Below are 10366 nucleotides of genomic sequence, written 5' to 3' on the forward strand. Positions count from 1 at the left end.
AATTTCACAAACCATACCCAGCCCATTTAATAATCAGACCGCATGAGGCCGACCTGGATAGTTAATCTGACCCCTTCTTTGTAACCAAACCCTGACTATAGGATCCTGTACTGGTCGGGATTATAATCACAATACTTGAATTGCAACAATGGCATTCAACAATAAATAATTACACAGAGATCTCAAAACCCAGTTTCAAGAAAAATAAACCCTCGAAATTGAGTGACTTTTTAGTTATCTTGACCATCCGTTTTTTTGGAAGATTTAGCTGTGTGAAAAAAATAAAAAATTGAATTCCAGACTTGGCATAGTTCCTTGAGGGAAAAAACAGGATTATGCAATGAGAGCTATGAAATCAATCTTCTAAAGAAGACTTCACCACTTATGCCGTCCCACAGCTTATATTAGCATGCCCCGGTATTACCTTAAAATTTGACAATCTTTGTTCTCAACAATTCTGGCAAAACAAAGGAAAAGCCACCTTATTCAGTCGCAAGCTCAATGATGTAAGAACCCCAGGTCTCACTTGCCCACGAGGGATGATACCCAGCTTTAGCCTCGCGGTAAGGGATGCACACCTGTGGGTTTCGAACTTGTGATGTCTCATGTCATCCGTGCCAATGTTCTATGCATTTAAAAAGGCAAGGAAAACACACAGTTCCGTCACCTGACTCCATAAAGTTGACCTGTAGCAGAATGAGAGAACAATCAAGTTGAGTTCTGTGTAAATTCATACGACAATACAGGCAAACACACTCATGTGCAGCACCCGCATACGCATTCCAGGATGGAACAAGTTGATTCATTTACAATACTATAAACTGTGTTATTGTGAAGCACAAATCCTTCATGAATTTTTTTTAAACTCAATTATTACTTACAAGTAGAACACAAATCCAGATGGTGATACTCAACATTGATGGATTTCATCGGAACTGTGCAACCGAAATGTCTCATCTTCCAGCAAAAGCATGATGTGCAGAAAATTATTTTACACCGGGGGAGAAGGGGGGAGGGGGCAAAGGTATATGGAAGAGAGCAGCAGTGGTCTAAAACCACAATGTAATTACAACAAGGTTGCAGATGCCCCAGCAGCTACTTCTTTTTCCTGGTCAGTAACATGAAAAGCTTAGGAAACAGAGACTTTTTCTTTTTCATTTGGGGATCAGGGTTAGCGTTCTCCACATTGTTTTCCGATGTAAACACCTTGGAATCTTGATCTTCATCAGAGTTTATCACTACATTCCTCTGCTCGGTACTTCTCCTTGGGCTGCCTCCAGCAGGATTTACAATCCCAGAAGCAGAGTCGTTTGCCTTCCTTCTCTGCTCAAGTTCTGCCCTCCATTTCCTTAATTCCTGCTCCACCCCCAATTTCCCTTCCTTTGCAAGTTCCGCCTTCTCTTTTGCCTCCCTTAACGCCTCCCTCTTTGCGCTCAACTCCTGGTTTGCTGCCTCTAACTTCTCCAAGCTCCGTGCCTCAGTCTCCTTGGCTGCATCTATTTCAGATATGGCAGCTAACACCCTGGCATTGGCAAGTTCCTCAGCCTCGTGCGCTTTCTTACTGAGTTCATAGTATTGCTCCAAAGATAGAGTCACCCCAGATTGCTCATCCAGCACGCTTGAAGCAGTCTCACTTTCATGAAGTGCTTTAATTGCTGCTGACGCTAACCTCTCTGACGCCTTGGCTGCCTCAATCTCTTTCAGTGCTGCATGCAGTCGGCTCTCTGCTGTACTTGCACCAGCCTTGGCCAATTCTGCTTCTTCCTTCACCCTGCGTAAATCCTCCCGTGCAGACTGAGCCAATAACTTGGCCTGATCTGCTTCTTGAGCAGCTTGCTGCAGTGCCTTGGGCAATTCCACCATTCTCTCTCTTATTTCTTTCTCCCTTATTAGAACTGTTTCAAGCTCTGACTTTGTCTTGGCAATTTCTGCTTCAAGCGCTGAAACTGTGACTGTTGCTATTCCCTCTCTCTGTCTCATAGTGGCAAGTGTTGACTTTTCCCCTTCCAGCTCGGATTTGAGCGATACGGCTGCGACTCTCAGGCAATTCGCTTCCTCTCTTGCTTTTTCAATCTTAACCCTGACTTCCTCCAGCTCCTTCGTGGTCGAAGAGAGAGCAGCAAGCGTAGCTCTCTGAGCCTGCTTTGCTTCTTCTAGCTCCGGCGTCAGGTTTTTTTCTTCTTCAACATTACAGGTTTCTGAATCCAGTTTAGCTTCCATATAAGCTGCCAATTCAGCCTTCAAATTGAGCAGCAACGATGATGCAGTTTCTAACTTTGCCTTGAGATCATTGGATACTGAAAGCTGCTCGGTCAACCTCTGTGTTTCTTCTTCTGCCATCTTCATTTCCTTTTCCTGTTTGAGGTAGTCTTGTTCTCTAGCCAAGGCTGCAGCAACCTTCTGCTCTTCCATCTCCAAATGGGATGCATGGGCCAACTCCAGAGATTCATTTGTAGTCATCAGCTCTAAAGTCAGTTCTTCAACTGTCTTTTCTATTTCCTTGGATGCAGATATTGCGTCCTCAGCTTTCTTGACAGCTTTGTCCTTCTCCTCAATCAATGCAAGATGCTCGCTTTTGAGAACTTCCAGTTCGTCCTTCACTAACTTCATCTCAATGAGTGCAGCTTCATGCCTGGCTTTTGCAGCGTCCAACTGAGCTTTGGCAGCAACACTAGCTTCATCAGCAATCCCTTGCTTAATTTCTTCAACGCGCATTTGAGCAAACTGAGAGTCTTGTTTTGCCTGCTCCTCTTCAGTTTGTGCCTTCTCTAAACTCACTTTTAGTTCTTCAATTAGTCTCTTGGTGCTGTCAAGCTCCTGTAGTACTTGTGCCTTTGCATTTTCAGCAATTTCCAATTCCTTCTTGCATTCAGGAACTTCCTTTTGCACCTTCTCAAGCTCAAGCTCCACAAGCCGGTGCCTCTGATGCATCAAAAGAAGTCAAAGAAAACATCCCCAATGATAATAATAAAATAATTACTATATGCAAGTGGAATCTAAAAATAAAAAAAAATCACATTACTTTTGACTAAAAACCAAAAGAACTAGCAACTAAAAAAATGCATCATGGCTGTAGCAAAATTCCATGAATTATGGCAAATCAAGCAAATGAAACTAGCAAAACAAAGATTTCATGCATACCTCCATCGTCCTCGTTTTATGGGCTTTCCAATCGACAATGCCTCCAAACTTGGTCACAGCTTCTTTCACAGATTCAAAAGGTGCTGCAGTATCAACAAGAGCTCTGTGCACCTTCACCTGCTTCACACTGCTGGAGGACAGACTAAAGGCTTCTGAAGTTTCAGATTGCCTAATTACAATCTCTTCTTGGGGTAATATCTGACTTTCCATGACAGTAGAATGATCCTTTGCATCTCCTGCTTCTTTTGAGATTATAGATGGCACCACATCGTTACCATGAAGACCATTTAGAATAATACCTCCTTCCTTTTCAAGTTGCTGACAATTGGTGTTCACCTCGGGTTTATTGTTATCTGAAGTCTGAGTTAATACAGTATTAGATACACCTGATTTTTCTGTCACATGGTCATCAACAAAAAGATTTTTTTCTTCCACAGGCAATGCCAACTTAGCTCCATCATGATCCAGTACCAGGATATCAGGCATGGCTTCTGAGGATGATACCTCATATTCTTTTACAACCATTTCCTCATGCATTTTTGCGCCATTAATCACTGGAATATCTGAAGCTGCAGAGTGGACACTAGGGTATTCTTGAGATGGTAATGAAGGGGCAATGGACGCACTAATTGGAGATCGCTCATCATTATTTTTTCCTTCCATTTCCTTGCACTTGTAATCTACAAGAAAAACACAGTGACTTAAACACTGCCTGCAGCCTGGAAGTAATTTAAGGTGTCACCCTGTGAACTATTAAATGCATGGAGCAGCAGGAATACAAACAAGCTATTGCTTTCTTATTTTAGGTGTCAAGATACTGCCGTTTCTAAGCAATTTCTAATTTTCTCTATCCATGCCCAAGATTTTGATGAAGAAATATCATTTTCACAAAAAACATTAATTACATAAAAAATTAGGACTTTGTGATACTCACACTTGAGGCACAATCCAAGTAAAAAACTATAGACACATTTCAAGGCTTAAGCCAATATTAGCGCCAATTATGAATAAGCAGTCAAACATAAGTAATTGGCCTCCCATCTGTTAATTTCATGAAAATCATACTAATCCAGAAACAGACAAATAAAGAAAGTAACATTGACTAGTAAGATTATTATCTTCAGAAAATATTATACACGACATTAATGCTGGAACTTTGAAAGAACCTAGCCTTGAATCTTACTAGAAATGCTTTTTTTCTTTTCTTTGAGGGAATGATCGTACAAGAAATTCTAATTACACGAAGCATGGTGTGTGATGAATTTATTTCCAGCTAAAAAGTTTTTCTGTTACTGTGTAGTTTTAACTTAGTTTAATGCAGGCTCAAAAGCCTACAACAGAAAATAATGCCATTAGGCACTAGTGAAAGTTTGCTGGTAATGCGCTGGCATACCAAGCATCAGGTTGTTGGGATAGGTAATGCAGTGCACTCCAGGTTGCTGCGATCTCAACATGAAATAACAAAATGCATAAGCATATGCCTAGCACTAATATTAGTGGTAGACTGATGCATTGCAAGTCATAATCCTCATTAAGATTCTTTGTATCTCCTTCTCCTTCTGTTTTTATCTTTGGGTGTACTTTCTGATATTTTCATGTTACATGAAAGCATAGGTATATCATCAGACGCCTGGATAACATAGGCCTAATCATGATTCAAACCAGAATTTTTTATGCATTGTGATAGAGATGTATTGTAAACCCATTGACAAGAACACCATTACATGACATTTTAGTAATTTTTACAAAGAAATTAAATTAAAATGTTACATTTCCAAAGTACAGATAATGTGGTTTTTCTCCTTTTATAAAATTAATTACCTTTGGTGAGTGTGATTTTTGTGTGGAATCACTATGGCAATCCAGATTCAATAGGGGTAGAAAGCATCCATTTAGGGCCCAAGATATTGCAGCAACACGTATGCATGTATATCATAGTAATGAATCTTGGTTTCAGAAATTTTCTCAGCACGGAAATTCTTATGAGTTTTTAAAATTAAAAAATCTTGGTAAACATAAAAAATATATCAAAGACTTAGAAATTAAGAATAATTACAAGATTGAAAAAGAAAATAGAAACAAAAACATCAGATTAACACCACATTAGGAACATGATAATGGCAATAAATTGAATTGATCATGTTTTTCATGGTTTGTGAATTTATTGTGATAAATTCAAAATATGACTAATATTTGGGACTATCACACACACAATGCATGTGTGTGTGCATGTGTGTCTGTGAAGCGTGGACAAGTTACTGCAGGTGACATTGGGATATCTGAGAAAAATCCCCCAATCTTGAATTCTGGTAGGAACTACTGAAGTGGAAGTTATATGCAAATGCCACGATGAATGCACCAAGAATAACAATATATCACTGCTGTAATAAAATAAATTTATTTCTTTGAAAGCATTTCATTAAGCTGCAGGTCGTGAGAATACTGTGCACTTTGGGCTTCCCTACAGAATACAAACCTTGGGATTGCTCTGAAATTTCCTATGGCACATTAGCATATTTGCCAATTAAAGTAATGTGAAATTAAGCTCAACGAGTTTAATATTTGATTAATCTAGTAAAAATTATAGGATACTTAAATTATAGTTTAAAACAAATTATACATCTATCCACTGGAAATGTCTACTTGCAAAATGAAAAGATCAGTGAATTAAAAAATCCTCAGGTTGTCAAAGGCATCATATGCTTTTTTGCCTAACAGGAATAGATGATGAAAGACATCATATGCTTTTTTGCAACCATCGCCTGCGGACAAAGACAATGTTTTCTTTTTTCTTTTTTTCCTCAAGTTATATTTTAGATCAGCACAAGTTTGCTTCCTCAATGCACACAATCATGCAGACATGGTATGAAAGTATATCTTTGATTCTCAAATTGTGCTTTCACCATGTGCAAGCTTGTTGATGTACATGAGCAATGGTACACCTCTGAAGACAGCTTGACCTAAAGGTAGTTCAATTTCTTTGTACAGAGGGGAAAAAGCGCAAATCACAATTTAAAGCATAAAAGGAGCATCATGATGACAAAATCATGACAAAGAACTTGACAAGAACACTGTTCATTAGCTAAGAGCCAATCACAACCCGTAGATATAATATTTAAGCATGATACAAGAACTATAAACACAAAGAAAAGTGATTATATTATATTGCTTTCAAGTAAGGTTTGAACATGGACCCATCTGATCAATTTAGCAGCAGCTAATGACACTATTTTACAAAATATTTTTGTCAGTCAAACATGCAAAGATAAAAAATTCTTAATCATGCCTCAGTTCTTCCATGATATCAAGAGGAAACAAGATTATTGAAGTTATTTACAGTTTTGCAAAGGAATCAGTTTGCAGCCATATCCTCATAAAGAACTGCCATACTACTTATATGCGCTTTGAGGGCATAATTTCAAGTCAAACTGGCAGGAATTCAATCGCTTGGTACTTTGAGAAACCAAAACAAGATTTTGATTTCCACCATTTCCTGAACAGAAAACTTTAAATTGAAAAAAAAACAAAAAAAAAACTGAAACCTTAATGAAAATGATACAGGATGTTGGAGAAAAAGGGCTGAAAAAGTGAAGTCGCTTAAAATGCTAAATAAAAGAGACAAGATTTCAGAGAAAGAACTCACCAGGAGCAAAACTACCCAATAGAACATAGATAACGAACAGCACAATTCATAACAAAGAAGGCGGATAACCATAAAAGTATCAATTGAAAGACGGTTGTAACTCAAGAGCCACCTCACTCATTTCGGATAAAAAAATTCAAAAACTCGACAAGATAGTAAACAAACCTTCAAGCCTCGCACGCTCAATTCAGCGTTACAAAACACCACAGAAACCAACACAACACACAAAAAAAAAATCACACACATATAACTTCACTGCAAATGCCCATAATCTTCGTTCTTCACCAGGCACCAAAGTTCACTTGACCACCTCTAGCACCCAAATTCCACATAACGCGATGCAATGCCCCAATTCTTACCTTAATTCCATGCGGAACAAAAACAAGTAACCCTAACCACAAGCAAACCCCACCCAATTTCAACATTTCCCACCAGAAAATCGCGAGAAAACCCCAAACATCCCACTATCCACTAAGACAAAATGAGACAAAACCACAAAATTCGTCCAAACACCGATCACAGATCCAGGACAAAAAACATAGAATTCAAAATCAATAATCCGCACCAAGAGAACGATTTCCTCGGGAATTGAAACCCCAATTGAGGATTTAATCCAGGAAAACATATCTACATTACAAAAGGAGAGAGAGAGAGAGAGAGATTTGGATCCGTCGTTCAAATCAAAAACCCTAAATTTCGCCATCATTTCAGACGAAAACACTCACAAAGAGCAAATCAGAAAAACAGAGGAAGAAATCACAAGAAAAAAAGCCTTAACATTACCCGAAATTCTTCCTGGAAGAGCGAAATCGACCTACCTCGATGATTTTGTCTGAAAGGAACAATCTGAAGGGCGAAAGGAATAAATAAAAATCGGAAATTAAAAACAGAAAAATGGGGAGAGCGGAGCTCAAAAATTTATAATCATTAAACAATCGCTGCGTCGATCTGACTTTCTTTTTCTTTATTTATTCTCTGTTTATTTATTATCTGTAATTAATTTAACTCGAATTTCTTCTGTAATGGGGACAACCGGAAGGTCCGGAACGGCTTTTTTTTTTTTTTACATTTTATAATTTTCTGTGTTTTACTTAAATATTTGTGACAGAAATGCATCGTCCTGTCTCTTGTTTTGACCCTTCCTTTCCGACCTCCAATTGCCACGTGAGATTTTTTCGGAGGGGGGAACAGCCGCAGCTTTTACAAGAATGACACGATTGTCCTCGTTTTTCTTTTTTTGGGTTATTTGCAAGAGCATATCTAATTTTTTTGTAATTCAAATTCGCTGTTTTTTTTGTCATATTCGGATTCCAGTTCACATATTTTGCTAAAATCAGGGTCCCATCCAGATCACGTATCTGAGATTTTTAACTTGAAAATCAAATTGAAGTATAGAAAATATGGATTTGGGTCTGTGGCCTGGGCAGAAAAGGCTTAGGTTTGGCCCTTAATTCCCACCTGACCTAGCCCATACGTAGGGCTGGAAACTTGATGAGCTGCTCATGGCTAGGCTCATAAAGCGCTTGTTCAAACTCGTGAAATAGGCTAGACATGCTCGAGCATGAACAGTCAACGTTTTGTCTCACCTCGGCTCATATATATATATATATATATATATATATATATATATATATATAGCCCTTGCACAATTGCATGCCGTTCATCACAGGGTGCAAAAGATGCTAAAACATGTTATTTGTGCATTTTAGCACTTTCGATGATTTTTTATTGCTTCTAAAGGTCCTAGTTTTCGTTGAGACCTTTAGTGGCAGTCAAAACCAACCATTAAAGGTCTCAGCAAAAACTAAGTCCTTTAGTGGTGGTCAAAAACCACTACCACACTTTTGCTCTTTTCATATTTTTTTGGCCACAAGCATTTTGTTGGTAGCTGCGGACCTAAGAGTTGCGCAAAGTATCACTCACTATATATAAAAAAGTAGTAGCTGCTTAATATAATGGAAGAATTTTTTTTTCTAATCAAGTTATTTATTTTTATTATTCATTTAGTTTTGTTTGATCATTCATGCACATATGCAAATGTGGTCTACATGCTTGATTTATAAGAATCAACTGTTGGATGGTCTTATTCGGACACACTGTTAGGTTTTTATAAGATTTAAAAATCAATGGTATATGATTTTTAAAATATATAATGCTTACAAATTATCTTTTATCAAAAAACTAATCCAAGGGTTATTTCTTAGCAAATCAGCCATTTCCAACACATCTACAAGGTCAAATTTAAAAACAACTCAAAACTAGCGATAGGCTTAAAAAGTCTTAGGCATCTCTCTCTCTCTCTCTCTCTCTCTCTCTCTCTCTCTCTCTCTCTCTCTCTCTCTGCGGAAGGGGTCGGGACTCCCCCCCCCTTTTTTTCTTCTTGGTCCGGAAGGGGCCATCGACCCCTGCCCTTCTTTTATTTTTGGCAGGGGTCGATGCCTCTGCCCCTCTTTTATTTCCGACAGGGGCCGATGCCCTTGCCCCTCTCTCGCCCCGCCCTTTCTCTAGCTCTTTCTCACCTTGCTCGCTTGATATAACCCCTGCCTCGCTCCACAACCGACCTGCAACCGGATTCCCTTCGCCGGTGAGTCTGCAGGTATACTGCCACTCTCTCTCTCTGTGCCAAGCGATAGCGGAGCCCTTGCTGTGTCTTGATGGATTGCTACCCCTGTCATATATAAATGTGCTTTGCAAGTGCGTAGCTGAGCTAATTGTGTGATGCTTAGTGCTAAGCATTGCATGCGGCTAAAAGTGCAATGCAAAAAGAAATAAGAAAAAAATGCAAAGGCAATAGCATGCAAATCGGGTAAATACCCGTGGTGAGTAAGTGATGCAAGCACATCACAGGTTATTTAATTTTTTGGATGCAACAATTTTTTGTTCACGCACTCACTTAGTTGTGGATATATAAGACTGCTTTGATGGAGTTCGAAGATTATGTTGAGCATGATTTTAATGTATGAAAATAAAAGTGCTCTTATTTTTGGAGTTCGAATTCCATGCTAGTCATGGTAATAGTTAGCGGGATATTGAAGTTTTTTGCTGCAAGTATATGTTTGACATTGTTTTGATATAAATTACTTAAATGTATTGTAATGTTTGATGTGACTATATTTATGCTTGCATGAAGTTATTTTCAATTTGATTATGCCTTCCATGTGAAATTGTATCATGAAAATATGCTTCAAATGAATGTATCGTGTTATGAATGAGTTTGCACATGAAAATGAATGATAAGTTATCAATGCTTCAAACATGCTTCAAATGAATGGTTTTGCACATGAAAATATTAAGTTATTAATGCATGCATCATAGTTCTTGTGATTGAATGACATTATATATATATATATGTGTGTGTGTGTGTGTGTGATATATATATCAAATCATTATATCTACCATGAATGCATGATAAATTAGATATTTTCTTCATCATAGCATTCTTATGATTCTCTTTTAACTGGTTAGGATAATATTCATAACATCATAGGACAAAATGACTGCAAATTGTGAATGAATGTACCGTAGGATAGTTGACAATGAGGTATCACTTAAATATATGGATGGTATTGACAATTTTATTGA

At 38.1% G+C, this 10366-nt stretch overlaps 1 protein-coding gene across 2 annotated transcripts; it reads right to left on the bottom strand.

Annotated features, from left to right (window-relative positions):
- Positions 1-269: 269 nt before the first annotated feature.
- On the bottom strand, positions 270-7726 carry LOC149841220 (protein WEAK CHLOROPLAST MOVEMENT UNDER BLUE LIGHT 1-like). Of its 2 annotated transcripts, XR_016431433.1 has the most exons (4): positions 7568-7726; positions 3142-3821; positions 882-2922; positions 270-686 (listed from the first exon to the last, which is right to left on the bottom strand). XR_016431433.1 is itself a non-coding variant. In XM_090003699.1 (3 exons), the coding sequence occupies exons 2-3, from the start codon at positions 3802-3804 to the stop codon at positions 1096-1098; spliced, it is 2490 nt and encodes an 829-aa protein (XP_089859825.1). In that variant the 5' UTR covers positions 3805-3821; positions 7603-7726; the 3' UTR covers positions 827-1095. The 2 variants fall into 2 exon arrangements, 1 of the variants encoding a protein (XP_089859825.1); XM_090003699.1 differs by lacking the exon at positions 270-686 and having other exon boundaries at positions 827-2922; positions 7603-7726.
- Positions 7727-10366: the final 2640 nt, after the last annotated feature.

This window comes from Nuphar pumila, chromosome 4 (genome assembly GCF_984573655.1).
Source record: "Nuphar pumila chromosome 4, dmNupPumi1.hap1.1, whole genome shotgun sequence".
Classification (NCBI taxonomy): Eukaryota; Viridiplantae; Streptophyta; class Magnoliopsida; order Nymphaeales; family Nymphaeaceae; genus Nuphar; species Nuphar pumila.